Source organism: Ostrea edulis, chromosome 7 (assembly GCF_947568905.1).
Source record: "Ostrea edulis chromosome 7, xbOstEdul1.1, whole genome shotgun sequence".
Lineage (NCBI taxonomy): Eukaryota > Metazoa > Mollusca > Bivalvia > Ostreida > Ostreidae > Ostrea > Ostrea edulis.
In genome coordinates this window covers 84,291,790-84,310,503 of record NC_079170.1, presented here as the reverse complement: position 1 = coordinate 84,310,503, position 18,714 = coordinate 84,291,790, and the positions used below count along the sequence as shown (strand labels likewise).

Below are 18,714 nucleotides of genomic sequence, written 5' to 3'. Positions count from 1 at the left end.
ATATCTTGTCATTCCAGGAATTTGACATTGTGAGACATGTCATAGTAACCATTGTGTATACATGTATTTATATATTATTTTAATGAGATATGATACCAAGTGTGACTCATAGTGTCCTTATTTTATAGTCACTTATATTTCTAAAATTTCGAATCCAAATTTATGCATGTATATTGTGTTGATCAAATTCCAGGAACGAATTTGTCTTTCTTTTTACCTTTTAAATTGAAAATGAAAGTCTATATATAAGGCCAGGTTCTTGTTACTTTTTTCATAATTAGTTTAGTAAATATGGTAATGATTAAGCTTGGGATGTTGAAACAGCAAATATATATATGATATAAATTAAATAAAACATTCTTCTTGATCCATTTAGTCTGTAAAAAGAAATCAAATGCTATATTTGTACTGATGACATTGGGGCCATTGTGTTCATTGATTTTAAAAAATATTTGAAGGATTAGTGCAATAATTTCTTCATGTCATAAAATAATTACTTGATTAAGTGCATTGGGTTAGTGGGTGGGGGTAAAAACAATTTTGGGAATAGAAACCTGATAATCATTTTTTTTGGGAGGGGGTGCTTTTAATTCTTTAACACATTCCATCGATTTTAAATCCTGATACATGTATATCTAAGCTAAATGGCTTTTTCTTTACAGACTGTCATTTTACGAGTCACCAGAAGTGTGCGCAGTTTGTTCGACTGCCCTGTAAACACTCCCCCGGGGGACCTCCTCTAGACGACTCCTCCCAAGATTTCACGGGACCATCCAACTTCTCCGACACGACACAGAGCGGCAGCAGTGAGGCTGTGTCGGAGGCTACAAATGTAAGCATTGTTAGACAATTTACGAGGACGCAAACAAAAACAGGTCCATAAGATACCCAATTTACCTTGGTGCATTTGTGTTTAGAGATATAAGCGTCATACTGAAATGTGATGACCGTCATACTGAAATGTGATGACCGTGAGTTTTGAATCTAGATTGTAGGAGCCTGGCTCTATCTTATTGGAAAATTCTAATTTTATTGGGAAATTCTGATCCTCATTTGGGGAAAAAAAAAATTTAAAATTCCGCAATAACTGGATCACTTTGATTTCATTTATATTATATATATATTGATTTCACTGGATTCATGTTCACTATAAGGATGTGGCAATGAGTAAAATGTATAATCATTTCAATGAAATTCCTGATGCTATCCATACTCCAAATGACTATCGAGAGACACATGATGTGAAATTGTATCAAACATGATTTCTAATGAAATGAAAGAATATTTTAGTCTGTCTTTAAAGCTTTAGAATTTGGAGTTATATGGTGGTGCAGAACTTGTATGATAAAACAATGTCTAGTTATTTATCTTCGTATCAGTCACATTGTTTTTTTATGAGTTTCACAGGGTGAACTGACAGGAAGTTAATGTTGGATTCTATTTTTGTAGGAGAAGGATGAGACGGATAGTGGTTACAGGTCGGGGACAATTCCTGACGACAAGTTACCACGGAAACCGAGCCAAGCCACACTGAATAGGGAGGAGTTGAGGAAGAAGTTAGAGGAGTATAATACTTTGGTTCCCGGGGCCGACTTCAAGCTGGTAAGTCTCTCATTTGTCTAGTTCCCGGGGCCGACTTCAAGCTGGTAAGTCTCTCATTTGTCTAGTTCCCGGGGCCGACTTCAAGCTGGTAAGTCTCTCATTTGTCTAGATCCTGGGATGGACTTGAGGCTGTAAAGTCTATCATTTGTCTAGTTCCTGGGGTGGACTTGAAGCTGTTAAGTCTCTCATTTCTTAGTTTCTGGGGCGGACTTCAAGCTGGTAATCTTAAGTCTCTCATTTGTCTAGTTCCCGGGGCGGACTTGAGGCTGTTAATTAACATGGAATTAAGTCTCTCATTTGTCTAGTTCTTAGGGCGGACTTGAGCCTGTTAATTAAGTTTCTCATTTGTCTAGTTCCCTGGCTGGACTTCAGGCTGTTAAGTCTCTCATTTCTCAGAGGATTCTGTGTTGGTATATTCATTTGACATGGATATATGTGCAGCCGTTGTGTATGGATAGAAAGAACACACGTGTAAAGGTTGACTTGATAGAAAGTTATATCAGGCTAGGGAGGGGGGGGGGGGGGTGTGTGTGTGTAAAATGCTAATAAAGTGATCTAATGGAGAATAGTGGCAGGTTCTGGGTAAAATAAAACTCTTTTTAACAGGGGTGTGATTTTTTTCTCTTTTCAGAGGAAATCCTCTGATTGGCTCAATTTTTGAAAAAAAGTGAAATACAATAGGTTTGATCTAAAGTCTAAAATGATATTTTTCCAGGTAAGATGAGGTGTTGCCCTCCGTTTTTGACCAGTTTTCCTCTGCTTTCTGAGGAATTTAATCACAGCCCTGTTTTGATCTCTGACACTCAATTTTTGTAAAAGGGAATTATTATGAAACCTTGAGACTGAAACAAAAGTGAACTTGTCTTCGTTTTTGATCCTCAAGCCAGATGTTTTCCAGGTCTTGTTTCAAAGTTGACTCTTTACATGAGGGAGGTGGGTAAAGTACATCTGATGTTATTAATCAGGATACAAGGTTATCTAATGTTTATTGTGAGGTAGATGAAAAGTCTATATCAAATGAAGTGCTATTTGCAATCTGTTGTATTTGCTAATGTTGAAGGGGGAGGGGGTATTGTGTTTCTGCTTTGGTTTCGCTGAGAAATCTTACACACTGTAGGGTTGGTTGTTTTGGGGCTCAGAGGATCTGTATTGATGTTCCATCTGTTACTGGAGATAAATATTCAGTTTCCTTTGGTTGCTGTCAGAATGGTTTAGCTTGCGATCTGAACAGTCATACTTTCTTACTGAGAAATACACACATCATCTCAAATTTTCGAATGAAAGTTACATTATAGATACAAAAATAGAATATTACGTGTGTGTGTATATATATATTTATATAATGCATTATCTTTGTCTGGTTCAATTAAGGTGCTAGGCTAGCAATCAGTTCCTAGGTCATGGGTTTCAGTCCTGCAGGTGTTTTAATTTTTTTTTTTATGATTTTGCACTAGAATTGCAATTTTCTGCTACATGAGGCAAAATGTTACCACCACATTATAATACCCATATCTTGTGCCAGGACAAATTTTGATTGGTGTGTTAACACAAGAAGAAAAAATCAGCAGCGTTTGTTGATCTGATGAATTCCAAGCATTTCTACCTGATAGAGAGACATTGAAATATTTTTTTATTTTAATTAAATATTTGAAAAATTAGATTTATAACAAAGAAATTACAATGTGAGTGAAAAAGATTTGTTTGATTTTATAAGACTGATTCTGAAGAAAGTATTTTGGAAATATTTCTTGAGATTTTTGAAAGTCTATAGAGATATAAAGCATTATGGATCATTGAACCATAAGAACATCTGATATTTTACTTGGCACAAAACTGAATTTTTATGCCTAAAACCTGAAGGTTGGAACAAATCTCAAAACTTTAAAGAGCTATTAAAATTGATAAATGATCTGATTGGTTTTCTGAGCAACAAAATTGTCTGCAACAGGTGCTTCTTCAAAGATTTTGTTTTTGTGTCAGAAGGCGTTTCATATTGAAAGTAGAAATCATTGAGAAGGAAATACGATTGGTAATACATATTCCATATATATCTGAATATGATTGAATCGGAACATTTTCTCCAGTATATTTTGAAGAATTCTGTGGTGAATTTATAGCTTTTCTTGTTTCAGGAAAGCTGATTAGAAACAAATTTCCTGAATAGAATAAACTAGATACGTAAAGCAATAGAGAGAACGTGTCGTGCATTTGAACATCAAAGTCATAGAACAAAATATGTTTGATGAACTTTCTCATTTGGAAGGGGTAACTGTAATGTAGAATTTCAGTTCAGAGTAAATGTGGAGAAATTTCTAAAAGCATTGAGGTATTTTATTCTTGTAGATTTTCAGTTCAGATTGATATATTGTGCATGTAACATGTAAGCTGACAGCACATGATGGAGTGCTCATGGGGTTTCCACTGTCATTCAACTGCACCAAAGCCACAAGCATCCTGAACTAGTCTAGAGGAAATGTATTTTTTTTTTGGTGGTTGTCTTTTTTTCTTGGAGGAACCCTGCCATGAGGACAGATGTTTTCTAAAGAGCAAAGAAATTATGGCTGCCACCACAAATAGGCAGACAGAGTTCCAAACGACAAGCTTCTGTCTGAGAATTTTTGTTTTGTACAAAGTTCATGCAATCTTCGTTGTCTCTGACAGATCACGGGAGATTTTGTCTGACAGAAATGGTGTTCCGACCGTGAATTCAGCTCCGTTAGAGGAGTTAAGAATCTTAGACAGGGTGTATTTATAGTGCTCTACAGATTTCTCGGGCTTTATTATGTACTTTTGTCACGTGAATGTGTTACATTTTAAAGCATATAATGTTGCATGATAGACCTAAAGTTCTGAGAGCGAAATAGCAGGAATCATTTCTGATTAGCCTGAAAATAATGACTGAACCTCTCAGATATCTCTTTATGTTCATTGGAGATTATTTATCTCCTGTGTACTGGTCCCTCTGTAACCTGGTAAAACAAACATTTTTTTGGCAGTGGCTACGGAATCGTAGATTGTCTACAAGTTATCATAAAGAAAAAATATCTTGAGGAGGTGCCAAGGATACCATGTGGTGAATCATTACAAATCTCATATGTGAAAAATTCTTCAGTGTTCCGTGTAATAGACATACTTACTATTTAATAAATGTGCTAATTGCCTTTCTCACCTCTGGTCTGTCATATGATCCTGTAATTCTAAATACGTCTGAAAACATGAAAGTGAAAGTTGGGATAGGATGAATATTTTACAAGCTAGTCCCAATATCTTACTAGTTACAACACCCCTATATCCACCCTGATATTGAAAATGTAGGGGAAAGGGGCAGAGGAATATTGTTTTGTTCATTAGTTGTCATGTTGTTAATTTTAACCAAGACCTATAACTCTAATTCATGAACTGAAAAGTCAAGATGAAAGCTTGTAAGACTTGTCAAGGTTATATTGCTACATTTGACTTAGATCGGCTGAGCTTTGGGGCATAGTGTTTTACAAATCTGTATTGTTGTTATAATTATCTATTATATCAGAGAGAGATATTGCCATTATAAGGCAGTACTGTTTGGTTTACTGTCATGAAATTGGGGGGAAAATCATTAACATTGTTATTAATCTTAATTGATATATAAAATAGAATATAAGTTATTTTAACACCATTTACTCAAATTACTTTAAAATACCACAGTCACAGTTGTACATTTGTAACTTTCTCTTTCATACCACTTTCATATGTCATGTGATAGGTCATTGCTGAAGTGACAAATGCACAGTAGGATATGTTTTACGTGAAAAAATTGGTAGTTTTTTTTTTTGAGAGGGGAAGGGACCTTTATTCGAACCTATTAAATTTGGGTGTTGAAAAATTACCGTCTGTTTTTGTGTGTGTTTGTTAACTGAATCAACTCTACCAGAACATCTAATCTAGAACACTGTTGTCGAGCTCGGCCGAACACATTTGCTCTGGTCGAGTGAGTCAAGTATTTGTCATCATATATATGATGGAGATTATGAATCAGAATCCATTGTTGTGGTGTGGTCGTAGAAATCTGATCTTTTCTATAACACCGAGACAGTGTGATAGTTTTCAGACAATCACAATCATTTTCCTTTCAATCTTCCTCTGCGCACATTAGCGAATTACAGATGCTGTACTTTGAGAGTCTAGAATCTTGGGAAAAGTTTGGAATCTAAAATCTTGGGTAGAGTCTGAGAGTCTGGAATCCTGGGTAGAATCTGAGAGTCGGGAATCTTGGGAAGAGTCTGAGAGTCTGTAATCTTTTGTAGAGTCTCAGGATTCTTAGGTAATATTGGATTGTGACATGGTTTACAAACACTTTTGTTCGGGAAATTGCCATGTGTTGGGAAATAAAACTCATTGATTTAGCATAAAGCAGACTAAATTTTTCTATAAAGAAACAGCATTAACACTTAAGTTATGTAACTTAATTGTGCAGAAGCATATGGCAATCACTTCATTGCAGATACTATACACATGTATAAATATTGAGAGAGAGAGAGAGAGAGCAGTTAAATTATCAACAACTTTTCCGTTTTAAATCCCTCCCATAATAAAATCATATACAGTGATTGAGTTTGCAAAACAATTGTTTTAAAATATATATCCAATGAACGAAATGTCTTCATTTGTTTTTCAGAAGACAGAGAAGGAGGAAACTTTTCAAGGTTTTGTGAAGGTGACCTTGAACCTGGTGCGACCAATCTGCATGTCTCTGGGGGCACGCCCTCCTTCCATCTATGAGTTGCTGACGATGGAGCACATCGTGGAACAGAACACGCAGACCATTTCGTTTTACATGCCCCGGGACACCGTTAAGTCCATCCACATCAACAGGTGAGGGCCCAGGAGTCAAAGGATTGGTCAATGTCATTCATGTGTGTTACACAGGGATTTAATGCAAATAAGAAAGGAAACTCATATTTACTGATTATTATTCGATAGAAAATGACATGGGGCAGATCACGCTTTATAAAGCATAAATCGGCCCGAAATCATTTTGCATTTTATAATTTGGATAATCAGCATCATTTCTTATGGTTTAATTTCAATTTGGTTAAGTTTTCCAATTTATTATCCCCTCGTAATTCCTTGCGAGAGGGGATATGTGGTACTAAACAGGACCATTCGTGTGTGTGTGTATGTGTGTGTGTGTAATACTGAGCTTGTAGACACTCTACAAGCCACATTTCTTGCTCGATTGATTTGATACTTCACATGGTAGCTGTGTTCTTGAGAGACACGTTTACAGAGCTCTGGTTTTAGTGTTTGATTTATAAATTTAGTGTACACCTGTAAGATGGGGCGGTATATTGTCATTATAGTTATATACGTAATAGTGTTGTCAAGTGCTGTCTTAAGGTGGAGAGAAGTAGCAAACCTATTGTGAAAAATTGGTTTGATGAATGTCAGTCAACCAATGAAATTGTGCATTTACAACAGCAAAATGTTCTGTATATTATGTATTGTGAGACTTGTGATATTTGTTTTCCATCCACAACAACACATACGTGTACTTGTAAAACAGATGACAGATGAAATTTATTTGTAAAGATCTATTAATTTAAAAAAAAATTAGGAAATTATTTTTCTGTAACAGTGAAAATATTTAGAAATTGTTGGTGGATTTGATTAAGAGGATCTTTTGTAGGATAGAAATTGTTGGTGGATTTGATTCGGAACAATCTTTTGTAGGATAGAGACTGTGATACAGCAATCTACACTATCGTGAAGCTGCAGGCTTTGTAAGAGATGAAATAGATAATCGGAGTCAGCTAGGGTTATCATGTGTATTCTGTCAGCGATAAGGCATCTTCTGTAAGCCCAACAATTTGATGTTTGATTGGTAGGATAAAACCAGGGTTACTAAGGAAATATCAGGAAGCTGAACAAACCTAGTAGCTGATAGTTGTGTGTTAGTAGTGTAGTAGATCCTTTCTACATTGCTGTCCCACTGAGATACATGTACTGGAGTTTGGAGGAATATGAGTCAGATAGATTATATGAAGTGACATATTTGGTACATTGCATGAGGTGACATTTGAGATACATTATCTGAGGTGACACATTAGACAGGTTGTGTTAGATTGTATGAGGTGACATGTTAGATTGTATGAGGTGACACGTTAGATTGTATGAGGTGACACGTTGGATTGTATGAGGTGACACGTTGGATTGTATGAGGTGACACGTTAGATTGTATGAGGTGACACGTTGGATTGTATGAGGTGATGCGTTGGATTGTATGAGGTGACACGTTAGATTGTATGAGGTGACACGTTAGATTGTATGAGGTGACATGTTAGATTGTATGAGGTGACACATTAGATTGTATGAGGTGACATGTTAGATTGTATGAGGTGACACGTTAGATTGTATGAGGTGACACGTTGGATTGTATGAGGTGATGCGTTGGATTGTATGAGGTGACACGTTAGATTGTATGAGGTGACACGTTAGATTGTATGAGGTGACATGTTAGATTGTATGAGGTGACACATTAGATTGTATGAGGTGACATGTTAGATTGTATGAGGTGACATGTTAGATTGTATGAGGTGACACATTAGATTGTATGAGGTGACATGTTAGATTGTATGAGGTGACACGTTAGATTGTATTAGGTGACACGTTAGATTGTATGAGGTGACACGTTAGATTGTATGAGGTGACACGTTAGATTGTATGAGGTGACACGTTGGATTGTATGAGGTGACGCGTTGGATTGTATGAGGTGACATGTTAGATTGTATGAGGTGACACGTTAGATTGTATGAGGTGACACGTTGGATTGTATGAGGTGACACGTTGGATTGTATGAGGTGACACGTTAGATTGTATGAGGTGACACGTTAGATTGTATGAGGTGACATGTTAGATTGTATGAGGTGACATGTTAGATTGTATGAGGTGACACGTTGGATTGTATGAGGTGACACGTTAGATTGTATGAGGTGACACGTTGGATTGTATGAGGTGATGCGTTGGATTGTATGAGGTGACATGTTAGATTGTATGAGGTGACATGTTAGATTGTATGAGGTGACACGTTGGATTGTATGAGGTGACACGTTGGATTGTATGAGGTGACACGTTAGATTGTATGAGGTGACACGTTGGATTGTATGAGGTGACGCGTTAGATTGTATGAGGTGACACATTAGATTGTATGAGGTGACATGTTAGATTGTATGAGGTGACGCGTTGGATTGTATGAGGTGACGCATTGGATTGTATGAGGTGATGCGTTAGATTGTATGAGGTGATGCGTTGGATTGTATGAGGTGACACGTTAGATTGTATGAGGTGACACGTTAGATTGTATGAGGTGACATGTTAGATTGTATGAGGTGACATGTTAGATTGTATGAGGTGACACGTTAGATTGTATTAGGTGACATGTTAGATTGTATGAGGTGACATGTTAGATTGTATGAGGTGACACGTTTGATTGTATTAGGTGTTGTGTTAGATTGTATTAGGTGTTGTGTTAGATTGTATGAGGTGACACGTTAGATTGTATGAGGTGACGCGTTGGATTGTATGAGGTGACGCGTTAGATTGTATGAGGTGATGTGTTAGATTGTATGAGGTGACACGTTAGATTGTATGAGGTGATGCGTTGGATTGTATGAGGTGACGCGTTGGATTGTATGAGGTGACACGTTAGATTGTATGAGGTGACACGTTAAATTGTATGACGTGACATGTTAGATTGTATGAGGTGACACGTTAGATTGTATGAGGTGACATGTTGGATTGTATGAGGTGACATGTTAGATTGTATGAGGTGACGCGTTAGATTGTATGAGGTGACGCGTTGGATTGTATGAGGTGACGCGTTGGATTGTATGAGGTGACGCGTTGGATTGTATGAGGTGACGCGTTGGATTGTATGAGGTGACACGTTTAATTGTATGAGGTGACATGTTAGATTGTATGAGGTGACGCGTTGGATTGTATGAGGTGACGCGTTGGATTGTATGAGGTGACGCGTTGGATTGTATGAGGTGACGCGTTGGATTGTATGAGGTGACATGTTAGATTGTATGAGGTGACACGTTAAATTGTATGAGGTGATGCGTTAGATTGTATGAGGTGACGCGTTGGATTGTATGAGGTGACGCGTTGGATTGTATGAGGTGACATGTTAGATTGATTGTATGAGGTGACGTGTTAGATTGTATGAGGTGACACATTTGATGAATTATACAAGATGGCACATGAGATGATTACAATTATGTCTATATAAGGCTGGTAACATTTTGCATGATTGTAACTCCTTGTAAAAAATTCTAATTTTAAGCATTGAAAAACTTGAAAGAACATGTTTCACTCTTTCAACTAGCAGTGGCAAACATTATTTTATAACAAGTAACATTATATCAGTTATTATTTGTGCGTACAGATCACCATAGTTGTCAGTGTGGCATCAGTTGAGAGTACAGGTAGATTTAGTCATGCTTTAGGATGTACAGATAGATTTAGTCATGCTTTAGGATGTACAGATAGATTTAGTCGTGCTTTAGGGTGTACAGATAGATTTAGTCATGTTTTAGGGTGTACAGATAGATTTAGTCATGTTTTAGGTGTACAGCTATATTTAGTCATGCTTTAGGATGTACAGATAGATTTAGTCATGTTTTAGGATGTACAGATAGATTTAGTCATGTTTTAGGTGTATATGTGGATATATTTCAGGATTTTAAGATACATTTGTTTTTTATTTGCAGTGATGAGACAACGAAGGATGTGATCTCAATGTTGCTGAAGAAGTTTCATATATTGGACAATCCAAGAAAATTTGCTCTATATGAGCAGGAGCTGAATGAAAAAGGCAAAATAGGTGTGTGGATCTTGTAGAAAATTTGTAGCTTGAGAAAGACTTGGGGGAAAATCTTCTGTAAGGTCTGCTCTGGTCAATATTTGGATGGTTATTGTACGTTGATTTGAAAGACTTCAAAACAAGAGTTGAATGGTCTTGAAACTCCAGGTGCCCAGTCATGTGTATCAGGGATCTGTTATATTTAATGGGGAGATTTCCCTTGTTGATGATGATGTCCATGATGCATGTGGTTGATAAAGGCGAATGTGAAACCTAAAAATAAAATTCTGAGTGCATGGTGAAGTTATCAAGATCAGTCAACTATTATTTACGGATTAAAACCCCTAAGCAAAGACGACCTTGAATGTTACTGACCTTGAATGTTACTGACGTAATGTAGCTAATAGAAAGAAAAAACCCAACCAGAATTCGCTTTGGGTAAGACAGAAAATAACAATTTTCTTGTGAGAGTGCAGATCATGTTTTCATTCAGTGGAGTCTGTAGAATGGAAACTCATGGGGTTTAATGTTATTTTTTACCACTAAATTTAAAAAACAAATATATTTCAATGGCTGGATAGTTTCAGTAGTTGTTTTCTTAAATTTACCGCAAAATTAAAAAAAAACCAAGTATATCTTTCAATGTCTGGATATTATAATCTTATTTTAATTAAAGTCCAAAATGTGTTTTTGTTTTTTTGTCTTCTTTTTCTTTTTTTTTTTTTTATTAAGGACAAACAAGACTTTGCCGTAAAATGGCTGACTTTCATTTGAAACACTTCTAATAGTATTTTCCTTGTTAATTAAATCTTAATTATTGACAAGTCGTTAATTAAATCTTAATTATTGACAAGTCGGTTAGCACAATGACACATGAGACTGCCAATTTGTAGAAGGTCATCTGGCCCGATCTTGCAGAGGTTTTAATTTTTCAGTGACTTTGTATAAAACTTGGGTCTTTTCCCCCCACAATATGAGGTGAATGTTTTAAGTTTTCATTTATAGTATATGTTCTACACTTTTCGTCAGTAACAACTATATTTCATTAAGACCACTAAACAGTTCTCTCTGGTGAGCTGTACCTCATTAAGACTACTGTTCCATGCTTGTACTTTGTACATCAGTAATCAAATATTCATATGATGTAAAAAGAAAATGAACTCAGCACAGTTCAAGATTGATGTTTTCATCAAAGTCAAATTTCCTATTATTTTGCAATATATAATATGATCTTTTGTTCATGCTGAAGTAATCTTAAGGTGCTTGACCTTGTAAAGGTCATCACAATGACAGCAGAATACAAAGTGAATCAGCCCGTTTAAACACCAAATCTACTTTTAATCTATCAGGGAATCTGAGATGAATGAAAAAATATATATATGTAATCTGAGTAGTGATGGTGTTCTTCAGAAACTGAATGTTATTTGTTCATTGCAGCCAAGCTCCGTCGCATTCAGGAAGTGGAATACCCCCTCCACGTGTCGCTGCACTGGGAGTCGGACAGAATCGACCGAACACGTTTCGTTTTACAGGAGAACGAAAATGGTGAAATCGATGTAAGAACACATTTCTAAACAAGTTTTATGTCATTGGGTAGGAGTTCATTTATATGAGTTCACAAACCCTTCACGGCATAATATACATGTAGCACAAATTCTGGCATGGATAGGTGCTTATTTAATCCATCAAAAATAAATTTGGATCACAAAAAGCTCCCAGGAATTCTTAGGAGATCTGAATTTATCAATTTTAAGCCTCCTATCTCGTCAGAAGTGTGTTTATGGGTGTTCACGCAATTCTGCTGATTCAATCTTTCTGATTTCTTTTCTACAAATAGCATGCAGTATGTGTGCATGTGAGGTATTTCAGAGTGGCAAGGTTATATATATCAAGCTACAAAAATTTAAACCCTTGAGAACAAAAAATATTTGCAATTTCAACTAGTCTAAGAGACCATTAGCTTAATAATGATACAATTTTTGTATGCTGTTTTGTAGTGATTTAGTTAATATATAATTCTTTCGTGAAGGAGGGGGAAAATGCAGAAGTAAATAGAAAGAAAAACAAACCTAGAATGACAAGTAAATTGCACAGGTTTTCAGGGATTTTTTTTGGGTCTGTAGGGGGTCAAAATAAGGCCCCATTCCCATTGCTAAAAAGCAGGTACTTTCCCCAATTTTTGCTCTGAAATTCCCAAACAATGAAAACAAATCAAGCAGAGTAGCCTAATTGTTCATAAATCTTCACAGGCCCACAGATTACAATTTTTGCTTCAAAATTGTTAAGTAAAGCTAAGTTTTTGGCCTCTGCTTATCTGAATGAGGTCAGCTTTGACCAAATTGAAAGTCAGAATGAGCCCAATTATACCTCAATGCACTCTGGAATGGTTTTCTCCCTACTTCTTTGTATGAAACATTTTTCTCCCATTTTCAAGCAAATGTTGCTATTTTTCCCAATTGGAAAGGCCCAGGCCCTTGAAATCAAGACCTTAAAAAAACCCTGGGTTTTATTTCTATTTGTTATTTTAATAGTCATTCTAGTCAATATTCTAGTCGCAGTCGGTTCTAGTCATGATACAGAGACACTGCTGAATAGTATGTACTACAGCTTACTCCGGACATATTGAAATTCAGGGGACTAATCTTTTTCTTTCAATATAACTGAAGTTCAAAATAAGCAAAATCGGAAATGTCGACCATATTGGAGGCTTCATCTGGCATCTCGATCCCGATTACGAAAGCAGAAATATGAATTTATTACATTACACAATTTACAACATTTAGATAATTGATTGAATTTAGTCCACTGAAGATTTTTATTTTAAAAAAAATATGTGAATTTTGTTAACTTTTGTTTCTTATTGAGCTGACCAAGAATGAATATTTCAATTTCCGATGTCTACAAAAATTTCGTCATCTACTTTTATTATTATTATTAAATTTACACATACAATTTTGAGGTTGATTGTACGTCACATTTTCATCCGGAATTTCATTTTTGCTCCCATCGTAGATAGTTCCCTTGCAGTATGTACATGTATATAATATCGGCAGTAAGTCTACCCTGGAAACGATCGCCGTGAAAACGTTTGACACACATGCACATGTATGTCTAACATCAGAATTTCAGAACCATTTTTATAAAAAAATAAAGTTCAATAAAATAAGCAAGTGGCATCATGTTGTCTGTAAAGACATTGTTGTTGTTCTCGTCAGATGTTATAGACTTTATTTGGAGATTTTAATGTGAACCCAGTCGTGCAAAAACTATTTTTAATGCACTGTGATGGCGATAAGGTGTTTGAAATTACTAGGGTTAAGCAAAATTGTCATTTCAGATTTTGACTTTAAATTCTTATATCTATTGCAGTTATTAATTTGTATTTGGTGTCCAATGATAAAGTTTTCCTTTTTTTGTGGGGAGGTCAAATTTTACAAATGATCCTGTCATCAAGCTGTTAAAGAGTGGGTACCAACATTTTTGACCCCGTGACCTTGACTTTGGAGTTTGACCTACTTTTTGAAAACTCTAACCTTGCTTATAACTTTTGAACAGTAAGAGATAGAGCTTTGATATTTCACATGAGTATTTCTTGTTACAAGACCTTTCCGTTGGTATTAAACCTTTTGACCTTGACATTTAACTTACTTTTAATTTTTTTACATTGGTCATAACTTCTAAATGGTAAATATTAAAGCTTTCATATTATACATGAGCATTTCTTTTGACAAGATCTTTCTACTGGTACCAAGATATTTGCCCTTGTGACCTTGGCCATCTTTGGAATTGGCCATTATCGGGGGCATTTGTGTTTCACAAACACATCTTGTTATTTACATGAGATAAATATAATTTACAATCAATTAATAATAACTGCTCATTATATACAGTGAATCACAACTAAAAAACGATAAGAATTGAATCATAATACTTAAAAGATTAAATCCACGGTATACCGCTGTACTTTTGTTTTCTTTGGTACCCAACTCTAGTAAATAAAAAGGGGGAAAAAACCAGAATGATATAACACAGAAATAAGGAATCAATCAGCAACCAAGTTCCCAATCAAGACATATGTTCCTTTAGTTCTCTGTTGCTAATCTCTATTTGGAAGCCCTTTTGTTTTGGCAATTACCTCCAAATCACAACAGGGGGTAGTCATTAAATGAAAAGATAGGGGAGAGGTCATTGCACAGAAAGATACACAAATGTCATACGATATGCGTGTGGTTTTGGAGCATGCCAAAAATTTGTCGGGGTTTCCTCTAGACATCTAGACGAAATCTTTGGAAATGTTTGAAATCTATTTGTTTTAGGTTTTGTTTTTTGAAGAAATGGTGATGAAATTTCTTTTTTTTTTCTTAAACGCAATTTATATAAGGGTTCTAGAACAAAGGATCAGAGTTAGTTTAATTGTTGTTTTTAGTAAAAGGAGATTGATAAACAGCATGTAATCGATGTCTGTCTGTTCTGTATATTGAAATTAGATAGAATTTGTTTTTCTTTGTCAGTCAGCTTGTATCAGCTTTTAAAAAACGGTAACACCCAAGATATTGAAGTAGTGTCCTTCATACCTTTATATAATGCTGATTCACGTTTCTCTTAAACTTGAAAAATGCCAGTTATCTCTTTGAAAAGTTGATGATTTGCCAGATGAAAGGGGAAAGCACTGTGTATTAATGCCACAACGTTATTCTCTTTCATTAATTACCCCAAATTGGTTTTTATTTGCACGCACTTTGTATTTTGTGTGAATTTGCAAAGTTTTCTTAAGCACAAAAGTAAATAATTCTATGAAAGCTGTAGCAGATATATATGGTGACCGAATTGTACTTACGTGAAAATCGTGTGTTGCTGACAAGTCTGACAAAAAAATGCAAGATTGTGTTTCGTAAAATATATATACAAATTTGCAATACTTGGCATTGATAAACAAGGGCTATTTGTTTTACTACAATAACTGTGTTTGGGATTTTTTTTTCCATTCGGAATGCTTCCTCCATTATAGTGTTTACATTAATACTGTTGTGTTTCTTCTTTGCAGTGGGAAGCATTCAGTTTACCCGAGTTAAATAATTTCCTGCGAGTTTTAGACAGGGAAGAGCAGGAGTACCTAACGGAACTTAAACACAAGTATAAGTACATGAAGAAGATAGTCCAACAGAGGCTTAAAGATCTCCGAATCCAGAAACAGCTGGCTGCTGCTAGCAAGAGGGACTCGTACATCCGCCCTGCAGGCGCGGATCACCCGCTTGCCCAATCTTCATGATTACACAAAAGGTTGTGATGCCTCACAAGAGGATGTGGTGCTCTTGTCATGTGATATTATATTGTCCAATCAGGTGACCTCATAGCATTACATGCAGAACTAAAACAATCAAAATGAGGCTCTTGAACTTGTTGGATTGAAATTTGTTGATACCTCGGGCGTTTTATGATGTGGAATTTGTGTCGGTGTAGTGCCTACGATTAGAATCTTCATTCCTAGTTTGGAGGTGAAAAGTCCAAAAATATCACTGTGATGTTATTCTACAAAGGAACAATTTTGTGGATAGTGACATAGAGACTCCAATGGAGACTGGCTGTTCCATCTTAAAATGGCTACACTAGCCATTCTATATATTGTTGATACATCTTAAAATGGCTACACTAGCCATTCTATATAGTGTTGATACATATATTATATATAGATATATATAGTAATTTGCATGCATCAAAGACTAATCATGCAAAAAAAAAAAAGATAAAACATTGTAATTAATTTGATATGTATACTCAGCATTGTGTAAATCCTTCATGCTGTCTCATTTCTCTCCATCCTGTGTAGGGCAACAGAATGAATTCCATTCAACATTACAGAACTCGAGTTATAATCACCGGTAGGCTGTTTTCTGCATCATCATCCAGTATGATATATAAGGACTATTTATATATATATATAGAGTTACAGAGTGCCAAGTAATTTATTATTAGTGTGTTTCTCTTGTGAATTTCACGTGGGGCTTGGATTTCATACCCGAGATCATGCTAAAGATTGATATCAGAGTGGTATCCATTGAGTTCCGTTATCGGATTTATTCGGGGTGCAGACATTGTTTCTTTGGACTAATGATATTAATAAGGAAGGATATTGCCTACTGTTTTTATTTGTTTTGATATTTTGTTAGATCGGGTATTGAATTCTCAAGTCTTGCACAATCAAAATGTTGTATTCAATTCATCGTATTTGTAAATCGGCAGCTCCGAGTTAAATGAAAACTTAGTGTGTGATGCTCAGGTTTACGGATTCTGTACACCTTACATAAGCTTCTCACATCTTACAGACAGTAAGCAGGAATTAAATCTACACCTTATTGCCACTAGAATACCAATTTATTGAAAACATTTATACTTCTAACTCAGTACCTTGGTACCATAATATTCTAGCATAATATTAGATGCAGATAAAATCTGTTTTACCCCCCACATGTGTGTTCAGGGTGCATCTAATGCAAAAGTACCGGTTGATCATCCTCCCCCCCCCATCTCCCAAATAATCTACCGTGCCTCTCTGCATTTCCTCTGACATCTATATGACTCTGACCCGGACCATCTCTATGTTTTTGAACATTTATGTTGTATACAAATTGCATAAGGAAATTATGATTAGACTACTAATGCTTAGACTTCAAATCATGGTCAGACAAAAGCTAAGACTCATTTTGCATGGAATTCATGCAGTGTTTGGAAAGGTCTGTGTGATAATTAACAAACCAGCTTTTCTTCTTTTTTATTTCTCTTGGAAAAGCCCATGCACATTTAAGAGAGGCCACCATACAATATTGCCACATCTTGCTCACAAACGCGCTGTATATCGATTCATGATGAAATAAAACCTTGTTCAGAAGCTGTTGTATGGTGTGCATGCCTAATAGACTAGTTATTTATACACACAGCAGCTGTTGCCTCCGCGGACACTCTGTGTAGAAGTGCCTTTTCATACACAGGTCAGAACATGTCACCAATACACATGCACATTCTATCAATGGGATTTTTTAATCAACATTTACGCCGTATAGCATCTTCTCTCGTGACCAAATAATTCACACATCTTGCTTCTCTACAGCCGTAAATTGATGTCTTATACTCTTGTCTACTTTCAGTTCTTTGCTCTGTGTCGGACAAAAGCTTGACTACCATCTGTGATGGTAATCAGCGAGGGGTGAAATATGCTGACATCAGCATAAACAAATCAGGGGAGCTTGGGGTCTTGTTTACAATGACACCAGAGAAGGGGGATTTGTTTACATATCTACCATAGCAGGTGTCCCTTAACTCCTGGAGAATTTCTGATTAAAGTCAGACAGAGAGCAAAGAAGAAATTAATCATAAGGAAATGATGCCTCTCAGACCATGCTGAATATGAAACACCTGATATTCTGTCCTATCCGGACAGCAGGAACACTCCGTTTAATTTTTTCCTTTCTTGTGGTGTGTATGAGTTGCCTTACAAACCTTGTGATGTTCATGTAAAACTTTGACATGTATTAGGACCATGCTCTGTCACACTACTATTTGGTATGCGTCCTGAAAAATCCTTGGAGCTATTTTTTCTTGCTCATGACGCATGTGCAGAAAAGATTCAAGTTTTAACAACAAAGCTGCATTTTTCATGTTTTATTACGATTTAGATTTGGTTTTTCATCTTTTATTGTGAATATGTCATCCTCGCCATCTCTTTGTTGTTATCACTCATTGCACCTGTGTTGGGTTTTCTGTTTCTATTGGGGTGGTTTTAGTTAGGAAATTTTCTTTCAAATCCAATCATCAAAAAAGAAATGTAATCTATATTCCCATTAGACATAGCTATATTTATTAGTACATTCATGTATATGTAAACAGAAAAGAAAAAAAGATGTATAAAATTTACTAAAATGCAGATGCTGAAATGATTTGTGGCATGTGCTGTTGATCTCTTAGACTAATTAACAGATTTATTTTGTGGTAATTGTAATAATGACTGGTATATTATGGAATGACTGCCTTATATTCTCTGTGAAAATGCACCTTTTTTTGTGCAGTGGTGTTGTAATCAGATCACAACAGATTAAAACTTTGTAATCATTTTTTTTATTTAATTTTCATTCAGGTCATGATATGACCTTGAAGAGTATTACATGACCTTGACTCATCAAAGTAAACACAGCTTTACAAATCTTGTTACATACATTGTTGACTTCTCTATATCTTACATTGAAAACGATTAAAAAAAAAACAATAAAAATGAAAGAAAA

General features: G+C 35.7%; 1 protein-coding gene across 5 annotated transcripts in view; it reads left to right on the top strand.

Annotated features, from left to right (window-relative positions):
• The window catches only part of LOC125653661 (ras association domain-containing protein 1-like), a 36,833-nt gene extending 18,119 nt beyond the window's left edge, over positions 1 to 18,714 (top strand). For 4 of the 5 annotated variants that reach the window (XM_056142784.1, XM_056142785.1, XM_056142783.1 and 1 more), the window contains 6 exons: positions 663 to 832; positions 1,450 to 1,602; positions 6,257 to 6,453; positions 10,350 to 10,462; positions 11,879 to 11,997; positions 15,486 to 18,714. In XM_056142784.1, coding sequence (XP_055998759.1) covers positions 663 to 832; positions 1,450 to 1,602; positions 6,257 to 6,453; positions 10,350 to 10,462; positions 11,879 to 11,997; positions 15,486 to 15,710 — 977 coding nt within the window. In that variant the 3' untranslated portion in view covers positions 15,711 to 18,714. The remainder of the gene's footprint in view (positions 1 to 662; positions 833 to 1,449; positions 1,603 to 6,256; positions 6,454 to 10,349; positions 10,463 to 11,878; positions 11,998 to 15,485) is intronic. The other variant, XR_008796409.1, reaches the window with a different exon arrangement.